Source organism: Meles meles, chromosome 7 (assembly GCF_922984935.1).
Source record: "Meles meles chromosome 7, mMelMel3.1 paternal haplotype, whole genome shotgun sequence".
In the NCBI taxonomy this organism is placed as follows: Eukaryota; Metazoa; Chordata; class Mammalia; order Carnivora; family Mustelidae; genus Meles; species Meles meles.
In genome coordinates, this window is record NC_060072.1 from 5435831 (window position 1) to 5460964 (window position 25134).

A 25134-nucleotide genomic window follows, 5' to 3' on the forward strand; every position below is an offset into this window, starting at 1 on the left:
TGACATTTGGCAAGATCCGCACACTCTCTGTGCCTCCTCACCTGGAAACTGGGGATAATAACAGTAGCCGCCTGTGTGTGAGACAAACAGCACACAGAGCAGAGGTGACAGAACGACTTACCAGCTAGTTATGGGGAAACCACAGCTCAGAGCGCAGCCGTGACTGGTCGGGGGCCACACCGGGGTGCTAGGAGGGCTGGGGTCTGGACCTCCCCGGTGCTTCTCCCAGGCCACTTCCCTCTGCGCCTTCAGTCCCCGCTCCCCCAGCCCCCCACCCCTGGCCGAGGTCGGGAAGGTGCCCGGGGCGCACTCACCATGGTGAGCCGTAGATGCGGAAGCCCCGCACGGTGACCTCTGAGTCCTGCAGGTAGACACAGTTGGTCAGCAGGGACTGCACGTTCTCGTAGTTCTCCGGCTTCAGCTTCGACACGGACGGGAAGTAGTAAAAGTCCTGCTTGATGAGGTCAGCCATGAACTCCTGGTCGAAGGTCAGCTCGTGGTTGCCGGCAATCACGATCTTGTACTCATAGGGCAGGCTGCCTGCAGGGATGGACAGAGACACGCGGCGCCCCGCTGTTGGCTGGCTGAGAGCCACCCTCCAGCCAGGGGAGGGTGGTGGGCGAGAGCCTCCGGAACCCCCGGGGGGAGCAGCCCGAGCTGCTCGGCCCCCCATCAGTGCCCTCGGATCAGAGGTGGCAGCAGCCGGGCCCTTCCTCCTCCTGCAGCCTTCCTGCTCTGGGGGCAGCTAGGTGACAGGCCACCAGCCCCGGGCCAGCAGGAGGAACCTGCACCGCTGCCTCCGGGCCCCTGGCCTCACCTTCGGGACTTGACCGCTTCCAGGGGTTCCTCTGTTGGGGCTGCTTTTCCCCTGAAAGGAGACCCCGCCCCGGACCTCCAGGCGTGGTCCCCAGCCTCACTGTCTCAGGCCACGGACCACACAGGGGGTCTGACTCGGGAGCCTGCACGCTCCAGCAGGAAGCACAAGTTCCTTGCAGAGCCCGTGAAACCTCCAGAAACCTCTGGAGACCCCCCACTTGGGGAAGGGCCCAACCTTGACTGTCCAAGCCAAGTGCGACCCGAACAAAGCTGTGTACGCAGACCACAGGCTGGACCAGCCGCAGGTCCTCCCAGCCTGGCTCGGTGCAGAGCCCCGGCCGTTCTCCCACACCACACTTCCTTCCCTTTCTTCCTCTGCTGCCTTCAGCTTGCAGAGACACCCTGAGCAGGGGTGGGAGCTGCTTCCCGCCTGACCGGCTGTAGGCCGGGCTCCAGCGTGGCCGCCAGCCCCATGACCAACGACCACAGCCCCTCGGACTCAGTAAACCTCCACCCCCAGCCCCGGCTCCCACTGGCCCCCAGGAGCCAGCCTGACCCCAGGTTCGGATCTCTGCCTCCCCATCGCCCACCAGCCTCAATCGCCGGGTTCTCTGGGCCTGGGAAAAAATCATGATGGTGCCCGTGGGCCCCGATTTGGATGAAAAATGTAACGTTGAAGGTGAGTCACCCCGCAGGCCCAAGCCCTTCACCTGGCCCCCTTCTGGGCAGGGCGGGCCCTGGTGGCTCTGGCAAGCATGGTGTGGGCACATGCCAGCCCAGCGTGGGCCTTGGACAGGAGAGTCGTTGTGGCCCCCGATGGAACTTCTAAATGACCTGAACTCTGGTTTCTGTAAGAGCCAGTACAGGGACACGAAGCTTTACCAGGCACCTGTTTCAGCAAGAAAGTCGCTTCTCTGGTCCCAAATGCTTCAGCGTAAACGCCAGTTCCCGTGGTCCCCAAGGGCTCCTGGAGTCCCTCTGTCCAGGTGCTGAGCCGAGCACTCGCATCTCCACAGCGCCGAGGTAGAAACGGAGGCTCGGGAAGCTAGCTTACGACAAGCGGGAGGATACACGGTCTAGAGGTGGCGGAGCTGGACTCCGAGCCAGTTCTATGAGACCCTAACACGTTCCACCGGCTCGGGGAGAGCCCAGGAAAGTGCCCCCCACAAGGCCAGGACGCAGGCGCTGTCCTGACGCCTGGCAAGTGTTCAGTCGGTTCCAATCCCAGCTCCGTCACCTCCCAAATGAGCAAGTCACTCAACCTTTCTGAGCCTCAGTTTCCCCTCTGATCAAGGCGGGTATGCCCGGAGAATGCCCCTTCCTGGGGGCTACGGACCTTTCTGGCCCCTTGGGCTTCACAGAGCCCCTGCCCCGTGACCGGCTCCCCAGGGGAACACAGTCCAGGAAGAGCCGGGCCTTCCCGCCCTGGCCTGTGACATGAAACTCTGGATCTTCTGCCCCGTGAGTGTTCTGTCGAGAACCTAATTCCAGAAATGCCCTAACTTCTAAGGACCCTGTGCCTTACTGAGTCCTGATGCCCACAATATCGGATCGGATGGGACAGACGCGTGGTCAGACTTGGCTCCCAACAGGCGCTGCAGGAAGAAGTGTGCTTTTCCTGGCCCTGTGAGAGCTCCGGGAAGAGGCAGGGCGAGCCTTGTGGGCAACAGTAAGTCATGAGAATGATACACAATAACACAACAATGTTTGGGGCCCGTAACTACGACTGTTGTATTCAGATTGCAAGGGAACAGAAGAGTCCACCTGTAGTCGGAACCTTCTCTCTTCCCGCCCTGGCCCCACCCCTGAAACCAGGACCTACACATCCTGTCTGGTCTTGAGCTCTGCAGCTGTGCCAAACGGCTGCCCGGGGGCCGTCTGAGTCCCAGCCCGGCCCCGGAGTGGGGAAGGGAGCAAGACAGAAGTTTTCCCAAAAACTGGCGGAAAACCATAATCTTGCCCACGGTGCCTCTCCAGGCGCCCCAGAATCCTTCGCAGGTTTGAGAAAAGAGGGTTTTCTCCTCCTTGGCATTTATCCATTCTCGGAGCCCCGAGACAATGACAAGCTCTATGGCCGGGGCCCCAGACCCAGCTCGGCCTCTCACCAGGTGGTTGCCTCGGTTTCCCCGCTATAAAGCAGGCAGAAGCGCACCTACCCCTCCAAACCGCTCCGGGGTTTCGGAAGACACTGAACAGAGACGCACAGCCCTTGCTATCCACAGTGTCAGCTTCTCTGGGCCACCACTTGCAGACCAGACCTACCCACAGGCACATTTTGTTTGGCATAACTTTTCTTTTTTTTTTGTTTGTTTGGTTTTTTTTGTTTGTTTTTTAAAGATTTTATTTATTTATTTGACAGAGAGAGATCACAAGTAGACAGAGAGAGAGAGAGAGAGAGAGAGAGGAGAAGGAAGCAGGCTCCCTGCCGAGCAGAGAGCCCGATGCGGGGCTCGATCCCAGGACCTAGGATCATGACCCGGGCCGAAGGCAGAGGCTTTAACCCACCGAGCCACCCAGGCGCCCCTGGCATAACTTTTCTATTTGAGTCTGGTTGCCAGTGTAAAAAATGCAAAAAGTCCCCCCCCACAAAATGCCATTCTTTGTTTTCTAAAAATTGATCAATCAATTGTAAAATTTCATGCTCCCAGCCTAGACAAGGGCTGAGTATCTGTGCCTCCCTCAGACAGGAAGCTGTTTGCCCCACTCCCCACCTGTCCCTAGTACCCACACCCAACCCACGTCCCTCATTTTGAGGAACTGCCCACTCCCAGCAGGCCCCCACCCCTCGGTGCTGCCAGTTTGGGCTCTCCAGGCCCTCTGCCTCCCCAACGTGCCTACCCTGCTGGGCCCGGCCCAGAGCACCTGCCTGTTCCCCAAACTGAGCCAGAGAGCTGCAGGGTACAGGACTAGATGTGTTTGCTTGACTCGTCCCATCCTTGGCAGGTCCCAGGAGAAATCTGGCAAATAAAGCCACCAACAGCATCACAGGGTGACATGAAGCAGAGAAGCCCTCAGAGGCCCTGCTCTGGCTGCCGGAGGGGAGGGAGGAATTTTGCGGGGGCCTGAGCATCTGGGGAAGGATCATGGAGGTCACCCCAGAGAAGACTGCCATCTCTTGGACCCCATCGTCGGGCCAGCCACCCTGGATAAAGGCCGGCCCCTCCAGTCCCCATGGAACTCTCCAAGACAAGCTCTGTAGCTGGAGACATGAGGCTTTCAGGCCAGGAACCTGCCCAGGTCCCACAGCAGGTGAGCAGGGGTGGGGCCGCTGGACATTGGTCCAACCGATCCCGCATCTCCGGGTCAGCGACTCTGACTCCTTCAAGGCCTCCAAGCCACGGAGTCAGCTGGGAGCCCTCGCTGAGCCCCTTCCCACACTGTAATCGGGGGACGAGGGGTGGCCTCTGCTCACTGCCTTCCAGCTCTGACTCTGCATTTCGACTTCACATCACCCGTCTGTCCCAGTCTGAGCCCCGCCCTGGTGGGGGGAGCCACACTAATGTATTTACGTCCTGTCTCTGACTGGGGGTGTTACTTAAGCTAATTAATAAATGACTCCAACTGTACGGTTCCACTTATTTCTGCAGCTCCCGACTACCGGGGACTGGGGAGGGAGCACGAAGCGGCCGGATCTGCCCCGCTCCTCCCACCTCCGCAGAGGAGGGAACTGAGGCTTCTTCCCTCCCAGGGAGGAGTGGATGGAGGTCAAGGCTCCTGTACACAAAGCCAGGTGTAGACAGGAACAACAACCTGATGCCTGATACCCTCAAATACCGTCTGGGCTCTCCCTGAGAAGCAGGTGCCACGTGGCTCAGAGGCAGCGGGCATGTCCATAGGCAAACACATCAAGGGTCCGGCACCGCGCCCCTCTGAGCTGGACGTCCAACCACGACATACCTCTCTGGATGGTCACTTGGACCTGGCAACTCGCCAGCTGTGTATAACCGTCACAGGCACCAAAGTAGAACTATCCCCATTTTCCATCTGGGAAAAGCAAGGCTCAGAGAAGTTACTCAAGTTTACACAATTCACTAATGAGGGGACTGGTAACCGCAGACGGCACTGGGCACTTTAGACCTTGGGGCTTGGCCTCATCAAACTCATCCAGAACTGGCACCCCAAACCATCGTGCCCACTGCCTCCCAGTGAGTGTGTGGGTGGGTGGCGGGTTGGAGGATGGATGGACAGAGATGGACAGATTATGGATGAATGGATGGATGGGGAGAGATGGTGAATACATTTATTAATCAATCCATCCATCCTGGGATAACTCTGCCTGTCTTCTTTGCACCAACCAACCTCCAACTCTTGGGTCCCCTCATCTTTCCCCCAAACCATTTCTCCAACTGTCCCAGCAGGGCATGTTTTCAGACCCATGTCCCTCCCCGCCCCCTAACCCTGAATGTCCATCTTTGAATCTTCTCCGATCAGACCTGCTCTCTCCCAAGTGGGAGTCAGGGAGCCGGAACTAAAGCTCTGGAATGGACTGACCATCCTGGAGTGGTGTCGAGAAGTCCCCTCCTCTATTCTAGGACTGCTACCTCTGTTGTTACAGCCTAAGTCTACCTTAGCTTCCAGGTGCTCCCATGATCCTGCAACTCTTACCAGCTTGACTGTGGATAAAATGCCCCCTGAGCAACCAGCACAGGCTTTCTTGCCTGGCTTCTGCCTTCCCCCTGCCTCTCTCTGTGCCGCGAAACTGGGGAGAGTTTGTGGACCTTGGTGACTGGGTAACTGGTAGGGACTTTGTGGGTAAACAGATGAGATGAACGCAAAGTCTTCAGCACACAGACGAAATTAACGCTGTTCCCTTTGTCCTCCCGGTGGCAGGGAAGCGGGCTGGCCTGCAGGGGAGCCACCCAGTACGTGAGGGAAGCACCTGACTGACAAAGTGCCTGAAGGGCCTGAACCCTGGCAGAGGGACTTTTCTGCAGCAGGTGAAGCTGAGAGAGGGGACAGATGGGTCCCCGTGTTTTTTCTTACGCACCTCCCCTCGTCGGCCCCTCAGAAGCAAAGAATCCAGTCAGCCCACCTAAAAAATCCCATCAAACCAGAAACTCGCTTTCTTCCTGGAGGCTGGGCCCCATTGTAATACCATCCCCCAGCCCCTGTTCCAGACCCTAGAGAGACACGGTCAGGGACACCTTGATGAATAAGACTCGGCCATGAGTTCAGTCCCAGAAGTGGCAAACAGGGGTTCCATCCACACCACAGAGCAAACGACGGGGGAAACTGGAGACCAGAGAGGGGTCGGAACTGCCTGAGGTCACACAGCGAGACAGTGGAGAGCCGGGACGTGAACCCCTGCTTTGCCGCCTCGGGAGTGCTGGACAGCGGCCACACCACCCCTCCCGGGACATGCCTGATGAGCTGTGGACTGGAAAGAGAGGAGGACAGGTGGGAGGAGCTAAGGATGGGCGTGACAGGCTGGTTAGGTCCTGGGCTGGGTGGCTGATCTCCCAACCTGATCCTTGAGAAGCCCCAAGTCCTCAAGGAAACCAGCCCTGCTTCCAGAATGCTGGGTGTTGTCCTACCTGTATATTCTGCAACGCTCAGACCCTCTCCCTAAACGCTTCCTTTCTTTTCCACCAGATTATCTGAGTTCCTGGCATTTGCTAGCCATGGATTTGTTGGTGGTAAAAGGACCATTAGGCAGAGTCAGCTGAGTCGTAGAGGATGACCATAGCGTTTGAACTTTCCACTTGCCGTATATATCCTAATAGACACGCATCCACATACGGATGCCACAAGGCAGCAAGTGTGCACAGCGTTCCGGGCTCACAGAGGGACAGGAATGCAAACCTCTGCTACTTGCACTTCCAAGATTAATCTCCTTCCGAAGGGCTACAATTCTTTATCGCTCATGCATATCCATCCCATCGAACAGAAAGAAAGTGCTGCCTCCAAACTGCATAATCCGTTAAATTCAACAAGATCTGTGCAGCTTCTCTATAATCTATGCCATTCCCGGAGCGACGCGTGGAGCCCGGCAGAGTTTTAGTGTTCTCTAAATGCAGCGACAATCAGGAAAATGCCCACTTATGGCTTTTCCCGCCCATTCCCATCTCACAAAACACAGCAGAGGGGGATGGAATAAAGAGACGGCGTAACGATCTCTGATTGCATTTTTAGTACATCTTTGACAGTTCTGTGTTTAAACACTTGCTAGTGTCTGGGAGACTCACATTAGCAGGCTCTGGGTACGGCGCATGGTCTAGAATCACACTGGGATGGAGCAAGCCCCACGACTCTGCTTTGAGCCCCCAGTGGGTTTCAATGCAGCTCCGGTGCATTAGTGCTTGGGATGGACTTGCACAGCCAAGCACAAACACAGGACGCGGCCGACAGCGCCGGGGGATGTGGATTTCCGCGTGAAGACGGAACAGGCAGGAGAGGTCTGAAGACGCATGCCTGGGCCAGTGGCTAGAGCCCGGGGACAGGAACACGCACAGTGGCTGTGCCTGCAAAATTTGTCTTCTGTTGTCCTGATGTGAGCATTGATGTGAGCAAGGCAGTGTCATAGGCAATTTACATTTTACAGTCAATGTTTCTAGATTCCCACAGCTCCCCAGGTAAGAGGAAGTCTAGCCATAGAGGGGCTCACCATGGAGCCCAAAATAGCCTGAATCCTATTTCCACCTACTGGCTGATTGGCCTGGGGTGAAAACTCATTTCTCTGAGCTTCAGTGTCTTTGTCTGTAAGAAGGATTTCGGGCTCTTGCCAGGAGCACGCTAGGAAGATTGCAAAGCGCCGGTTCTGTACTTCCCCCAGAATTTGTTTCACTCAGGTCTGAGTAAGACGCACAGACATGGAAATGGCTGTCACGAATCCAGGAGTTTATACTTCCAGATCCCTAGACACAGGCGGCATTCAGGGCCCTACTGGCCACATGGGGAAGCCAGAGTGGGTCAGGAGGCAGAGGGAGTGAAGAAGAAACCTGGACCAGAGCCTTGTTGTGGTTTCCAAGGGACAAGACAGGGAGGCAGGGTAAGCGAGTTTAGGACTGGCTAGGCTAGACAATTCTGGCAGATTCGGGGGCCCAGGGGCTGCCCCCACCTGTTGGGTGCCTGGGTGCCTGGGGCGACTAGGAGCCCAGGTAGAAGCTGAGAGCCAGAGAGCCTATAAAGGAGAGGGGTAGGGTTGTAGGCAGAGGCTCTGGGCGGGTTGGTTTGTATAGGAAAGGCATTGTCAGAGGTCGGTCCTTTTACTCTCTCTAGAACTGGTTAACCCTGGGAGAGGCCGTGCCTCCAGGCTCAGCAAGGCCTCAAGATGTCAGAGCATCAGAATACGGAAAGTTACAGGCATGTGGCTTCAACCTGGATGAGAGCTGATCCAGTCCGGAAATGTTAGCTGGGAAGACGAAGATGAGGACAGGGGGCTAGGGAGATGAGGTCACCCGCCTGGGGTCTGCTGGTAGGTCAACCTGCCCAGAGCTGGGTGTGCAGACACCCGGGGTGGGAAGGACCCGTCCTGGGACAGCAGACCCCACACCGACCTGCGGGCAGGGCCTGCCACCTTCCCCGCCTGGCCCGCGGTCCAGCACCAGAGGGTTCTGGATTCCCGACTCAGCGCCGGTGCCCATATTTAAAAGGCAAATGCAATCTTTCTTCTGCTCCATCCTAATAGCCAAAATGTTTAACTTTCAACCATTTGTTTTTCCTGGGAAATGTTTTAAAAACAGGAACATTCAGTCCTAATCATCTTTAAATGCCTGAGCCAACTACCACTGCAGAGTGACTTTAGGCTCAAGGGGACAACCAAAACGTCTCTGCATCCCTCCTCCCGAAAAGAAGGCCAGATGCAGCCAGAAAGATTTCGTAGGAACCTCCCAGGAAGCCACAGCCCGGAAGGACATGCGTGCGCAAATGTGTTCAGGAAAGACCTGGGGCCTCAGGTCGGGGCCAGGCTGGTCACATTCAGCGCTTGGGGTTATGGCGCCCCCTCTGGGCCAGGCCCTGTTGGTGCTCTGACCTCGCCTTGCACAACATGCCCATCCCTGCCCTGCCCTGTCCATGCTGCCTCAGCCGCTGGAGGCCTCCTGTCTTTTTCTCCTGTTCTTCCCTCCACCTGGGACCCCTCCCTGCCCTTCTGTTTGAGGCACTCCGGTTCCACTCACCCTACACAGTCAGCCCAAAGGCCGCCTCCTCCAAGACGCCTGCTACAAATGCTATCCCTCACCCAACCAGATCAGGGCTCCAGCCTGCCCAGCCAATGCTCTTGCTTCCCCCACCAGCCTGGGCACCCTTCTGGGACCTGCCCGATTCCTCTTTCGTGCCCAACCCTGGGTCATCACACACATTCTCTGAATCCACAAGGTAATATCACCCAGCAGGACAGATGATGAAGGTCAGAAGGGTCAATGACCCACCGAAGGTCGCCCAACCAGTCCTCGAAGGATGTTCTGGAAGGTGAAGCTAATTGCTATGAATGGGACCAATGGTCATTAAGACACGACCAGCCCGTCAGGTGGCGGCCGCCAGAAGCTGTGAGCTGTGTTACCCCGTGTTCCACGAGGAGGTGACGCGCAGGTCTTCACCTTCTGGGAGCACTTTCAGCTCTCTGAGACCTTCCAGGTATGAGTGCGAGTAATGCTGGTGTGGGGGCTTCCACTGGTGGCGTCATAGGGTTAGACAGTGGGACCCAAAGGGCACTTCTGCTGAAATGGCATCTGAAAGCCCACGTCCCTCTACTTGTTGCTGACATCCCAGGACATCAACAGTAAAGCCATCAGAAAGGCATGGCCCTCCAAGGACAAAGGTTTGGGAGCTGGAGGGATGGATGAGTGGACTGGCTGCGCTGAGCAGAAAAAACTGAAACCAAAGCCTTAGGAGAGGGTTGGGAGAGGAGAAGGGAAGGGTTGCGGGAGGGGGTGTTACAGGAAGCCAAAACAGCTTTGGCCAGAGGCCCCGGGTGGCTCAGACCCAGGTATGTGGTCTGACCTAGAACCTGTATGAGCAGGTGGGTCTGGACCCCTCCCCCATCACAACCATTCAGGGAACCAGGCCCTTTCCCGCTAGTCTCCACAGAAGAAGGGGGTTTCGTTTCAAGGGAAAATATCAGCTCCAAAGAACCCTGGTTAGGGACCATCAGACCAGAGGGAGGATGGGCAGCAAGGTGGGGGCTGAACCAGAGGAAGATACAGTGAAAGCATAAACATGGTGACTTTGGAGACCCCAGGTCCCTTCCTCACTCAGCTTGCAATTCCTGGGAGCCAGGCTTGCAAACGGGGAACCCCTCTCTGGGGAGAAAAACAGGGCCAGGAGGGAAAACCTACAGAAACAGATATAGGGGGTTCTGCCAAGGAGATGGCCAGGTCCCCATCATGGCAAGCTGCCCCCTACACACACACACACACACACACACACACACACACACACGCACACACAAATGCACAAACACACAGGATCCTCAGAGCTGGGAGGGAAACCTCCAGGCTGAACATGGACTCAGAGACCAAAACAAGCAGAAGAAAGGAAATTGGAGAAAATGGGACTGATGCGGGAGAAATAACTTAATACATAATTAACACCCTCGGTGAGATAATAGAAGCGATTGCACCCATGAAATTCTAGCAGGGTGCTCTTCACAAAAGAAATACAATCGTAGCAGCATTTTAAAAATTTGGTTAAAGAGTGGGAAGATAAAGTTAAGAAAACCTCTCAGAGACTGAAACAAAAAGACAATGACATGAGTGCCAGGCGAGAAAAGACACAAAAATCAATTGTATGGGTTGTAGAAGGAGATGTCACAGATAAAAGAGAAGAGGGAAACTTTTAAAAATATAAGAATATGAGAAAATGTTCCAGGATCAAAAGGCAAAGTTTGCACCATGAAAAAGGTTGCCCAAGTGCCCAGAAAGATGAATGAAAAAAGACTCACACCCAAGGCACACTGCCCAGAAACAAGAGAGCTCAGACACTAAGAGAGAGGTAAGCAAACAAGAGTGAGGTTCTCCCTGGCTACACCCAAAGCGATGAGAACATTTTTGGAGCACTGCCTTCCAAATCCTGAGGGAAAATGGGGTGTGGCCCTGGAATTCTATAGCTAGGCAGATGATCACTCAAGATTGAGGACAGAGTAAGGACTTTTCCTGACATGCAATTTTGCCTACTTTGCCTACCTTGTCTACTGCACTCTTTCTCAGAAGACTACTGGAGGGTGTGTTCCACCAAAATGAGGGAGTAAACCAAGAAGAAGGAAGCCACGGGGTGCAGGAACCAGGGCCTCCAGGATGGAAGATGGGCAGAGACTCCAGGATGATGGCTGTATGTAGGATCAATAGTCCAGACCACCTGGGGTCAGAGGCTCAAGGGAAAATGAGAAAAAGGAACCAGAAGATGGCTTAGCACAGCTCATCACACTGTGGCGGGGCGGTGGGTGGGGTGGTCAGTGCCTGGGTGGTTCAGTGGTTAAGCAGCTGCCTTCAGCTCAGGTCATAATCTCAGGGTCTTGGGATCGAGCTCACATCAACCTCTCTGCTCAGCAGAAAGCCTGCTTCTCCCTCTCCCTCTGCCCCTCCCCTCCACTCATATTCTCTCTAATAAATATTCCTTAAAAAAACAAAACACAAAACCTCTGCAGGACACAGGAATGAACCATGATGGGTACACAGAAAACAAGCAAGCACACAAAACGACTGACTACTTTACGAAACACAAGTCGCGCAATGAATATTTAACCTAAAACTGTCTTAGAACAGTATTAAAAAGGCAGGAGAAGAGATATGTGTAGATGGATGGAGAGGCTGTATCTCTAAATCTACATTTTTAATTGTAAGAAATTAGGAGTAACATCTAAAATTGGAAAATAGAAGATAGTCATATAAGGTTGTTACGTAGAGACACCCTGGTAATAAAAGCTACCAGGATTACATGGGGAATGGGAATCAGGACTAAGGAGGGGGCTGGGGAGAGGACTGCTGGTTTCATCAAAAGCCTCTTATCCTATTGTGACTATGTATACATATTACTTTAATGCAAATAAAACTTAAATAAGAAGAAGGCAACAGGAGGCCAGGGGTTCCTTGCCCACTTCCTAATTCTCTCCAGGGGTAGCCTGACCTCTCACTTGCAAACCCCCGTTTGCAATGGCCTGTTGTTCAAAACCTAGACCCAAATCAAACCAAGGCACACCTAAGACCAACTGAAAGACAAAAAAGGCAGAAAACCTTAACTGGTTGGTACCTCCAATATTCTGAGCATCTACATGCCGGGATTACTCTGGCAGCCAGGTTCAAACGCAGGTGATCCGGGCAAGCATATCCTCACCTGGGCTGGTCAGGTAGACATTAATGATATTACAGGTGTCCCCTGCTGAGATCCTGAGAGAGGCTCCCTCATGCCCTATTTTTAACTCTCAAAATAACAATCTTGCAAAATGGGAAGCATGTTTGAAAGCTATAGATAAATAGTGGGGCTCAGTGAGGTTACATAACTATACAACTGATAAGCAGGGAAGTGGGAATCTGAACTCAGACCTCTTTGAGCTGAAGCCCATGACTTCCGCCTCTCTGTCACAACCAACACTTATGGCATGTGCCAGAGGTTTTTTTGTTTGTTTGTTTTACTAACATTCCTCAAAAAAACAAACAAAAAAAATTGTTGCCATATATTTCTGTCCTTACCAGATCTTTCCTGTTACGAGGAATTCCAAATGATTTTATTTTAAATAACATAATACTTTTGAGAAGATCTTGTGGCTCTTATAAACAGCTTTTGAAGACTGTTTTTTTTTTTTTTTGAAGACTGTTTTTAAAACAGTATAGATCTTAGAACAAATTGAATGAATTCAGCAAAGGAGCAGGATACAAAATCAATATGCAAAGCACTCAGTTGTGTTTCCACACACTAAAATCAATCTAAAAATAATGCCATTTGCAATAGCATCAAAAAGAACAGAATACTTAGGAATAAGCTTAACCAAAGAGGCAAAAAAATCTGTATATTGAAAACTACAAACCATTTGCTGATAAATGAAAAGACATCCCATGTTCATGGATTGGGAGGGTTCATATTGTTAAGATATCAATACTACCCAAAGCAATCTCCAGATGCAATGCAATCCCTACCAAAATCCCAATGATGTTTCTTGCAGAAATAGAAAACCCATGCCAGGGGCGCCTGGGTGGCTCAGTGGGTTAAGCCGCTGCCTTCGGCTCAGGTCATGATCTCGGGGTCCTGGGATTGAGTCCCGCATCAGGCTTTCTGCTTGGCAGGAGCCTGCTTCCCTCTCTCTCTCTCTCTGCCCAGCAGGGAGCCTGCTTCCCTCTCTCTCTCTCTGCCTGCCTCTCTGTCTACTTGTGATCTCTCTCTGTCAAATAAATAAATAAAATCTTTAAAAAAAAAAAAAAGAAAACCCATGCCAAAATTCATATGGAATCTAAAGGGGCACCAAATAGCCAAAATAATCTTGAAAAAGAAACACAAAGTTGGAGGTCAAACACTTTATGATTTCAAGACTAACGAAAAATCTATGGTAATTGACCAGGATGGTACTGGCCTAGATACAGATGGTGATCAATGGAAGAGAAGAGAGAGCCCCAAAATAAATCTTCACATGTATGGCCAAAGAGAGGGAGAAGAGAGGGAGGGGCAGAGGGAGAGGGATTTAAAAAAACCTTAAAAGCAGGCTCCATGCCCAGCATGGAGCCTGACATAGGGCTTGATCTCACAGTCCTGAGATCATGACCTGAGCCAAAATTATATGATCAAATCATTTTTAACAAAGGTGCCAAGACAATTCAACGGAGGAAAGGATAATATTCTTAACACACAGATCTGGGAAAACTAACTATCTGCATGCAGAAGAATGAAGTTGAACACTTACCATATACCACATACAAAAATTAACTCAAAATGGAACAAAGACCTAAAAGAAAGAGCTAAAACTACAAAATTCTTAAAAGAAAACATAGGGGCAAATCTTCACGACATTAGATTTGGCAATTGATTTCTCGAATATAATACCAAAAGTGCAGACAACAAGAGAAAAAGATACTTCTAAATTAAAATCTTCGGTGTATCGAAGGACACCATCAATAGAGTAAAAAGTCATCCCACAAAAAGGGGGGAAATATTTGCAAATTAAATTTCGGATATGGGGTTAATACCAGAACATATTTTAAGAACTCTGCAATTCAACAAGGAAAAGGTAGACAAAGGACTTAAATAAACACTTCTCCAAGGAAGATATACAAATAGCCAATGAGCACATAAGATGTTCAAACATCACTCATCATCACAGAAATGCAAATCAAAACACAGCCAGATACCATCTCACACCTATTAGAATGGCTGTTATCAAAAACCCAGAAAACAATGAGTGTTGCCAAGCTTGTGGAGAAATGTGAACCCTTGTGCACTGTTGGTAGAAATGTCAAATGAAATAGCCACTATGGAAAACAGTACAGAAATTCCTTGAAAAATTAAACATAGAACCAGCATACAACCCAGCAGTTCCACTTCTGGGTATATGCCCCAAAGAACAGAAAGCAGGGTCTCCAAGAGAAATTTGTCCACCCATGTTCACAGCAGCATTATTCACAACAGCTAAAAGGTGGAAACAACTCAAGCATCCACCAACAGAAGACCAGATAAACACAATACGGTACATCCATACAATGGAATATTACTCGGCCTTAAAAAAAGGACATTCATTCCCAAACATGTGTGCACCGTGATGATACGCTCAACGAAATAAACCAGTCACCAAAGAACAAATACTATACGATTCTACTTCTATGAGGTCCTTTGAGTAATTGAATTCATAGAGATAGGAAGTAAGATGATGGCTGCCGGCAGGTAGGGGAGAGGATATAGCGATGTATAGTTTAATAGGGATGGAGCTTTGGTTTTACGAGACGAAAAAGTTCTGGAGACGGGGGGTGGTGATGGTTGCACTACACTGTGAATGTGCTTGAGGCCACTGAAATGTACATTTTACAAGAAGTTAAAATGATAAATGTCATGTATATTTTACCACAATTTAAATTTTTTAAAAATCTCAGAAAAAGAAAACTAAGGACTTGACTCCCAGACAACTAGAATTTTGAGCTCATAGAACCATAGGCTCCTGGGACCTTAGAATCCTAGAAATGCTCTTTTAAAATCTTAGAACCCTGGAGACCAATCATCCTAATTGTGGAGGTAAATGATTTTAGAACTTCACAGGTCATTGTGGTTTTGAGGTGGAAAGGCACTAAGTGGCCATCTAGAGCCTCGGCCCCTTGACCAACTCCTACCCCCCACCCCCACATCAAAAGGTCCTAGCTGAGAAGCTTCAGGACAGGAAGCCCACACCTGCTCGTACCTCCCCAGAAAGCTCCCAGCATGGATTTCTCCTAGGGTTTGACAGCCCTGGAGAGGCAGGGTTACAGGGTTACAGGGTCAGATACCTTAGCCCTTGTGTTACTGAATATTTTTCCAAAAGGTTTCACAGGTGCCTTCTGGTTACAAACTCTTTTAAAGAGGAGAAAATATAGCCCAAAGTGATGTTTTTTGGAGTAGCCACAGAAATAAGTATTCAAAAATGATTAAGACCATGGCTTCCTATTTTTAAAATGTTTCTTTGTAAAACCCACCATTTCAAAGCTAAAAAGACATTTTAGATGTTAGGATCCACTGAAGTAAAATCATCTTGCACCCCTGTGTACCCATCCCTTTATTCCACAGTCCTTTTCCTTGGCTCTCATAAGTGCTGAGAACTGGGAACAGGGAGGTCCCGACACAGCCCCTTCTCCTGCCCCCTAGTATGGGATAGACACAGGCAAGCAGTTTGGGATCTGTAGTGGGAGTGCACAACATCCTACGGAAGATACAACACTAGCTTTCCTTTCCCTGACCAGGAGTAAGGGAGGGGCTCTGAAACGGTGGATGAGAGATACAGTCATACAACTAGGTATCAGGGATGAGTAGAACTCCCATGCAGACAAGGTAAGTCCATCCTCCTAGCACGCACCCCACACAAGGAAAGGCTTGGAGGTGGAAAAATCCACCTGCTAAGTGTTTGGGAATTGCTTAGAAGCCCAGGGCCGACAAAGGAGGGTGGAAGCAGGCCTGGGAGGGACAGTTGGGATAACATGCACAGGGGGCCCCAGCTATCATGCAAAGGTCTGGACTTCACCCCAGACACAGCAGGGAACCAGTGAAGAGTGCTAAGGGGGGAGGGGCCACAGTTGTATCAATGAACGAAAAATTCTTTAGAATTCCAATACGACAATGGTAGTCTGGAAAGTGACTATTTTGAGAGGTTGGGACATTACCCAAGAAAGCCCCACTCTGTCAGCTCAATGCTTCCCCTTCAGTGTTGTAGTTGTCAAACCAGCCCAGAATTAGCTCCAAACGGCCTTCGGTGAGTCTCAGATCTTCATTTGCATTGTGTACACTCGGAAAGGTGTGAAATTCATCTTCTTCTTAAGAGAAATCAAAAAAGCAAACCTATACACTTAAAAAAATCTGCTTTCTTTTTAAAACAAATTTCAAAGAACCAAATCCTAACTTTTAAATAACTGTAGGAAAAAAAAAAAAGAAGACATCTTTGGATGATATTAATAATAATAATTAAAGCTGCCATCAGCTTGGCATCTACTTTGTGCTGGGCACTTTAGATGCATTCATAAAACAGCCACAACAGAAATAGTAGCTGAATTTATTATATTTGTATCCCATGCCAGGCCCCATGCTGAGCCCAGATCTCCCCCTGCCTCATTGAGCTCGGTCAATGTTAGATCTCTTTTACAGATGAGAAAACCGAGGCCAGTCTCTCCAGAGCCACATGCTCAGTTAAGTAGGATCCCAACAGCAATGTCTTATGCAGTTCCTCACAATAGTTCCACAAAGAAAGTGTATTACCCCACTTGGTACCCCACTTATAGATGAAAACACTGAGTCATAAGAGTAATGATTATCTCAAGGCCACCCAGCAGCCTTGGCATGTGGACAGGCAGGGCTGGGAAGGGAGTACACCTGCTGCTCCAAAGGCGGCTTCCTTCCCACTGGCTCCTCTCTCATGTAAGAAATTCGATTTAATTTATAAGTAATAAGTTTTATTAGTATAAATAAGTATAAGTATAAATAATAAATTATAAGTAATAAGAAGAATGTCTCCTTGGGGCTGGCGCTGTCCGTGGTGCTGAAGTGCAGGTATGCATGAAACCAACAGCATCCCTACCTCAGAGAAGGAGACCTTTGTGGGATATTGGCAATAAAGGAATAAACAATTACATACCAGGTCAGGTGGGGATAATGGATATGGAACAAATAAAGCCGGGTGAGCCTGACAGGAAGCTTCAGGGTGGGACAGCTGACCAATCCGGAGAACGTCTCTGTGAGACGGTGACATCTGAAAGCCAGGAACTAGGTCACCCCCAGGAAACCACATCCCTGCACTGGGTCTCAGTCTTCTCATCTGTAAATTGGGGACAACGTTACAAAGAACCCAGGCTTCTTGTTGCGAGGGAGAAATAAGGAAACAACATGAAAGCACCTTTAAACTGGAAAGTGCTTTTAAACTGTAAATGGCCATCCAGAGGAAGTCATTATTGTTAAGCTCCGAGACTTGGAAATGAGGCTTTGTAGCAAGATGTGTTTTTTGAATATGAAATGTAGGGTATTGGACAAATTCTCCTATCTTGTCAGCAACTTACCCATCACTTTGTTTGATTGGCCCTGTACTCCTGGTCATAAATTTGCTATTCAAAAAGGCCAGGATCTTCTGGATACATAGGGGAAGTTTCCACATTAAAAAAAAAAAATCTTCTTAGGTATTAAAAAAATAATAAAAATTTAAGAAAGAGCATAGACCTTGGATTATAATCCTGATTCCACTTTTATTTACTGTACGATCTTGGGCAAGCTTTTCACCAGACTGAGCTTGGCTTCTTCATCTGCAGAGACATTAACGGCAGACATCTCAAGGGGCTGTCTAGCTGTGTCATCCCATATAAGAGTGATTAACCCCCTGCAGCTCTTTAATTTCAAAATTAATTACAGTGAAATAAAACACAAAAGTCAGCTTCTTGGTCACACTGACCACATTTTAAGTGCTCGATACCCACATGAGGCAGGTGGTTACTGGTCTGGACAGCACTGGTCTAGGGCTTCTACTAGCCACCTGGGAGCTTATAAGAAATGTAAAATCTCCAGCCCAACCCAGGCCTGCCAAACTAGGATCCAGATTTGAACAAGACTCCCCCTCCAGGGGATTCTCATGCACCTGAGGTCTGAGAAGGCTGTAAGGATGATGCAAGAGACCAGGAGAGAAGACACCCCACTCAGCAGAGGCAGCTTGATAAAACAGCAGCAATGGGACAGAGCGGTTTCCACACCCTCTTTAAGTGGTGATCACAATCTCCAAACCAAACCAGACACAGAGCTTCTGATAAAGTCTGTGCCGAGTCCAGGTGCAGGAGGCAGGCGGGGGAAGATGTGGACAGGGAAATGGTGGGATCTTCCAGACATTTCAGAAGTTTGTGTGCACACGGGGACAGAATATTTCATTGCTGTGCTAGCCAGGATGTTCTGGCTGTTGACTATTCCTGTTTTGGAATGAAGTCCAGCGTGGAAATGACATTTAAAAAAAAACCCACAGGCTTATTTCACATCCGAACACATCTCTCCACGTTGGTAGGAAAAAAAAGAAAAAGAAAAAGAAAAAGAAGCACACCAGCAAGAAAATCTTGCTTTCCCAACTCTTGAAGGATCAAGCCAGTATTTCTCTACCAACCAACCATTTCCTCCAATGGTTCTACAGTCTCGAATAACACATGCCCTACAGGGTGAAGAGGACAGTCATGGAGGGAAGCCCCGCAAAAGCTCTGATCCCATGTGGTTATTAATATGACATCCCTCCTCTACACAACCACCAGCCTGGGGGCATCCACCGTACAGATGGGGACCTGAGACCCAGGGCAGGTAAGTCACCTGCCCATGGTCTCACACCTGGTAGGCAGGTGAGCTCTGAGTTAAACCTAGATGGGTCTAACTTGGTCACAGGCTACCATTTCACCTTGTCTCCATCATGCCATGGTGTTTCCTAATGTATATGTCTCTTTAGTAAAAGTCTTGTTTGTTTTGCTACCTACTATATCCTCAGCACCTAGCACACGGTCTAGGACAAGACAGGTCCTCGATAAATGTTTGCAGAGTAAGTGAACGATTGCAAACCATGGCAAGGCAGAGCTCCAGCTTCAGACCCTTGGTTAGCCTGCCTCTTCAAGCTGGAAGACCTGAATCCACCCTTCATTTGACCAAACGTGGCCCAAATGTCAAGGTCTCCCTCAAGTGACACTTCTACGTGAAGCCACCTGACCTTCCTTACTTGGTTCCCATTCCCCCATCCGGCCTCTGCTTCCCCCACTCACTCGCTCAAGCCCTCCATGGCAATCCAACTGGGTGCCTGTCCGGGGGTCCTCAAAGGTGTCACCAGCACCGCTGACTCAGAGCTGTTGCCTCTGCCCAGCAGGTCCCTAACTGGCTCCCCCCATTCAGGTCTTTGCTCAAATGTCACCTCATCAGAAGGTCCTGTCTTGACCCCTTATCCTGATTTTCCAATACCCCAGCGTTCTCTTTGTCCTTGGCCCGTCTTCTGTTTATGCACGACTGCATCCCCAGTGCCCAGAATCATGCCCAGCACCGTAACAAGTGCCCAGCAAACATACGTTGAGTAAACAATCAAGTACAAACTGGAAACAATTATTATTAATAATCATGATGATACCTACTTCAGGGCAGGCTTAAAACCAAATTAGAAGTGAGACACCAGGCAGCAAAGATATATAAGATGGCATCAAGCAGATGGGGTGGGTGCATTCCAGGGACCTTCGGGGAAGAATGGAGGTGTTGATTAATTTTAGACTGAGTTAAGTCTGATGCATATTAAAAATTTATGAGTAACCACTAAACAAATTGAAAAAGAATGTAAAATTTCCAAACCAGTAGAGGGGAAAAAAAGAAACTTCAGTCAATCCGAAGGGGGGTGAGTACACAGCGAATGCCAGAAATGGACAGGTTTAATACATTGGGAAACATCAAACAAATATTCCTTGTTATTGTCCAAATACAAAAATCTTTACCAAGATCGTCCTGCATAGAAAAGACAGGGGCACAATCTGGTGTTCAAGACACTCCCAGACCAATGAGACAGACACCCAGCATGCACACGGGATGGATCAGTCAGAGGGACTTACACACTTCCTCCCCCCAAAGCAAAAGCCATTGTCAAATGCATCTCCCTTTTCACTTTGGCCCCCAGGAAGCTCAGACTCTGATTTCCAACTCATAGGGTCCAGGTAGCCCTGGGCCTTCCATCTGAACTACTCTAATTTCTTTCTTTCTTTTTTTAATCTTGGCTTTTCATTTATCCTTGATATTCTACCATTTCACTATTCTTATTGTTTTTATAAAGCATCTCAAATGTTCGGCACAGAATGGGATATAGATAAGCAAGGAAAAAAAATCCTCAAAAATAAAATAAAACAAAGAACTTCCCGAGAGCCCAGGCCTTTCAGAGATAGGCATCTGAACCTTGTGCAAACATAAATTTTGTTGTTTTTGTTTTTAACTTAAGGCAGAAATTTTTAGGATAATAATCTTGCAAAACATGTTTGAAACACTCACGCAAAAATACACACGCCAGTGGGTCTCATTCATCTCCAAAATCATTCTGTTGTAAATAAATAATTAGTACTTGGCGCCTGGATGGCTCAGCTGGTTGAGCGTCTGACTCTAAATTTTGGCTCAAGTCATGATCTCAGGGTCGTGAGATCAATATCAACCCAGAGTCTGCTTGAGATTCTCTCTCTCCCTCTCCCTCCTCCTCTGCCCCTCCCTTGGTCTCTCTCCCTCTCTCTAAAATATATAAACAAATGAAATCTTTTTTTAAAAGAGTAATTAGTGTTTAAACACACCTTTCAAGGGGCGTACACATTAATATGAAACTCCCATAATTATAGCCCCCCAAAATCACGGGACCACAACTTAGAATTCTAGACTTTTTTTCCATCTTTATTAGAAAGTAATTTTCTCTCTTTTAGCCCCTAAAACACACTTTGGCTGTGTGCAGAATTTGTTTATGTATGTAGAAGTTTAATTTTTTAAGTGAACACCCAATCTCGGTGGTACCGTTCACCCATTTGTCACTTGCACCTAGGCGAGCACCTGCTTATCTCGTTGGCCCCTGCGCTACCTGCAACCAAAATCCTTGAATGCCGACCAGCTCCTGAGCAGAAAGTTGCCAGCAATGACATGAGGACCGAAGTCCAAGAAAATTTTTGTATTAAATACTCCATCTCGAGTCTTTGCGAGAACTGCATGTTTCTGGAAAGGTCTGAATCAGGCCATGGTGCCCGACTAACGAGCCAATGAACCAGGATCCACTTCAGATCCTACTGGAGATACTCAGTGAGGACCACGGCAAGATCTTAAAAACATTAAAAACACCAAAAAGCAAAAGGAGTTGGCTGAACATTTTGATTGACGTGCCCGCCTTATACAAATTTCTCTCCTCGTGGAGTGCCTGCCTCACGCCAGGCCAGCGATCCCCGGCACCCTCCACCCGTACCTCCCAGCAGCAAATGCTGTTGCTCTCGCCTCTAAACTGCAGCCAAAGCCTGCCCCGAGCTCTGCGTCCCCCAGGGCCAGTCCCAGCTCCCCACACCTGTGCAGCCTTTCCCAGTGCCCAGAGTCCTCCCTGCCTGTCACAGCCCAGCTCCACCCAGCAGCCAAAGGAGACTTTTGAAACACTGAGTCAGACTGTATCCCTCTCCTGACTCAGCCCCAATGGCCTCCTTAACAATTTGGGGCACCTGGGTAGCTCAGTGGGTTAAGCCTCTGCCTTCAGCTCAGGCCATGATCCCAGGGTCCTGGGATCAAGCCCCACATTGGGCTCTCTGTTCAGCAGGGAGCCTGCTTCCTCCTCTCTCTCTGCCTACTTGTGATCTCTGACTGTCAAATAAACAAATAAAATCTTAAAAAAATAAATAAAATAAAATCTACCTCCTCATTCCAGGAGCAGGCTGCTGGTCAACAGGCCTGGGCCTCCTCGCCCACTGGGCTCAGTCTCGTGGCCCTTCTGAGACCACCTCATGTCAGATGAACCCCTGCCCCAGGCACTATCACCTTCCCTGTTTGTTCGCCTGATTTACTGATCTAATCACCAAAAGGATCCTCTTTACTTAATCTTTATAACCTGCCCTGCATCCATCCCCAGGCCCCTCGGGCAGGGACTCCACACGTTGCGGTCATCCCTGAGCCTCCAACACCGAGCCGGGGAATGTAGGGGGCTCCTAAGACATGTATGGACTGGGGTGAGTGTGGAGCCTTCCCCTGTCCTCCCACGGTCACAGCCCAGCAGGAGAGGCAGACCCTCACTGACCTACCCAGGGCCGAGAGGCCAGGAAGAATGGGGACCTGGGGCACCAGAAAGGTCTTAGGTAACACACGGTCCACACGTCACGCTTTCTGGCATTTGGACACTCAGTGGGGTGAAAGCGAGGTCCACTGGCGGGTGAGAGGCTGAGCCAGAAGTGGGCCCCAGGAAACCTGACTTCGGTGCTCCACGCCCTGCTCCGGCGAAGAGGCTGCGGTCCTGACCACGGATCGGGGTGAGGCCTGACCCTGCAGAGCCTGAGCAGCCTACAGCCTTGGGGAAGTCGGCCACGGCCAGGAGCCCCCACTCTGCCCCGACCCTGGGCTGCCTGACAGTGGGAAGTCTCTGTGGCCTAGGGAGCACGCTGGCGATGGCTGGGGGAAGCCAGCTACTGTCCTGTTCTCCACGAGTGGGGCCAGCCAGGTACTGTCTCTGCACCTGGTACCGAAAATGGGGGATGCCCCCCACGCCACGCCACGCCACTCCACAGCCCAGCAGGGGTCAGGAGGCACGTTGCATGGCAAGTACAGAGCATGAAGCATTGTAAGTGGGGCGAGGTCACGGTCAAGTGTGGTGAGACAAGGAGGGAACCATGGGGCTCAGAAAGTTACAGCAGAAGGAATAAGACAAAAGCAGGGCCTCGCACACGCTGCTGGGGACAGAGCGGAGGGTGACAGAGAGGGGAGGGTGGCTGTCCCACAGGAAGGGTGGACCGGGGAGCAGAGACAGCCAGAACTGAGGCTGCCACGGGAAGAGACGTGGCTGAGGGGGTGGTCACCTCTGACCGCAGTGAAGACAGTCATTCCCCACAAATTCTAACAGTCCCTGTGCCTCCAGCTCCTGAGTGGGGGGGCCAGCGCCCTGCTCCTCTCCGGGACCCACTGCACGGGCTCCTGGACTGCGTCACAGAGAGGCCAAAGGACTGTGGGCGGCGCCGTTTCTGCAGCCCTCGGGCCTCAGCACGGTAGCAGGTGCAGCAAGAACCAGACTGCACCTCGGAGCGATTTCTCCATTTCCCTTCCTCTCCCTCCCTCCCTCCCTCCCCGATTTTAATTAAGGGTTTACTTGCAAAAGACCCAGCTCTATTTAACTAAATCCTCGGACCCCTTTTATATTGTCTTACATCGCTTCATGCTAGGGCACCAGTAAAAAGTTAATTATAACTTCCAAATACTCCATTACCGGGCCCTCATCTTCCTCCCCTGCCTGATTCCGCGGAGGGTAAAGCGCCACTTAATTAAGTGGCGCGCTGTGCGCTTCACGGCCTCGCTGTGCGTTACTCAACAAACACCCTCCCCCGAGCACCCTCGGGGCCACGCAGGGCCCTGCGGTCAGCACAGGCCACCATCTCCACCCTCCAGGGGCTCACAGGATCCTATAGGAGGAAGGGGAGCCTGGCGGGGTGCCCATCACGCTCAGCAAGTGACAGATGCAGGTGGAGGGGACAAGCAGCAGCAGCAGAGTCAGAGTAACGATGACAGCTGACCCCAGCCTCTGAGGGGAGGGAGAGGGCAGAGGAGCTGTGGACGGGGACCGATGGGAACGGGTCAGGGACAGAATGAGCCTGAAATCCTGGTGACCAGCCAGGAGGAGGTATCTTGGGAAGACTGAACAATACATCAGCTGGATCTCGAAGAGAAAGCTGACTGTGGAGAGCGGGGGAGGTGTCTGTGTGTCTGGGTTGGAGCAAGTGCTGGGGGCCCTTGATTGTCACCTGGAAAGACCAAGGTTGGCCCCCCAGGGGGAGCCCCCTTCAGCGGGCCGGAACAAAACAAGCAACAAAGGGGATGGACACGGACCAGTGCCGAGAGGACGGTGGTGTGGGAACCACAGAAGGCAAACCCGAGTTAGACAGGGCGACATCCAGCCCCACTGAGAAGCAAGGAGAGGAGAGAAGAGGTGAGGACAAGCCACCAGTGGCCTCCAGGCTGTCACTCCCGGGGCCCGTGCAGGGGTCTGAGGCCGTGGGAGCTGGGGGGCGGGGGCGGGGATACAGAGGCTACAGGCCTCTCCTGGTGGGGGCTTGAGGAGGCCAGCCCGGCACCTGCTGGTCACAGACATCGAACCTGGTGGCACTCTGCACATCGGCTCATACACTCACAGCTCTCGACGGCATGGCCGGCACTCAGAGCCCATAGCCTGGTGTCCTCGCCTGGGGTCAGATGTACATGGCGTCAACCCCTTGGGTCAGCCGGCATCCTGGGAGGTGGGTGCTTCTGGGGCTCAGCCTCTCCTCCTGCCCTCAGCAGCCCCGGCCTCCAAGGGGGATCCGACATGCCCACCTGGAACACCTGGCCCCCCCTTGCTTGGGTCCAGATCCCTGCTGGCCTCAGCTCCTGGCCTCATCATGGAGAACCCAACTCAGCCTCCGGCCCTGGGTCTTCTCAGACCCACCCCAAGTTCCATGCGGCAGCAGCCTGCCCTCCTCAGAGCCCCCTCTTGCTGCTGCCCACCCCCACAGCAACTGGTTGTGTATGCGGGCTGGGTACGCAGTGACCGGCTCACAGTGCCCCAGCGCACCACTCACTCCTGGCCATCCCGAGCCCACAGCCTCTGTCCCAGACCTCCCGGGGTCGAGTGCTGGCTCCTGCTGGGAATGAGGTCCAGCCCTGCCCTCCAGGGGCTGACGGTCTAGGTGGGGTACAGGGCATGAAGGCACAGATAATTCCCAGCCATGAGCTGAGGGCCGCGCCCCGGGGCCTGAATGGGGAGCTCTGAGTACACAGAGGGAAGGAGACCAACGCCACCCAACGGGGTGGGGCAGGACTCCGTGGGCTGAAGGAGGAAGCATGTTCCCCACTGGAAGGAGAGCATGAGCCAAGGCCCAGAGTGGAGAACAGGGACTGCAGTCAGCCAGTGTGGCTCGGGTGACATTGAGGTCATTAGCTGTGGAGGAACAAGGAGCTTCTGGCATATTCTTTTCCATTTTCAGCAAGTTTTGTTGTCCATTTTGC

The 25134-nt window shown here is 51.2% G+C and overlaps 1 protein-coding gene across 3 annotated transcripts in view; it reads right to left on the bottom strand.

Moving 5' to 3' along the window:
• MPPED1 (metallophosphoesterase domain containing 1) overlaps window positions 1-25134 on the bottom strand; it is a 74282-nt gene that overhangs the window by 23584 nt on the left and 25564 nt on the right. For all 3 annotated transcript variants that reach the window (XM_046010597.1, XM_046010599.1, XM_046010598.1), the window contains exon 4: window positions 315-540. In XM_046010597.1, coding sequence (XP_045866553.1) covers window positions 315-540 — 226 coding nt within the window. The remainder of the gene's footprint in view (window positions 1-314; window positions 541-25134) is intronic.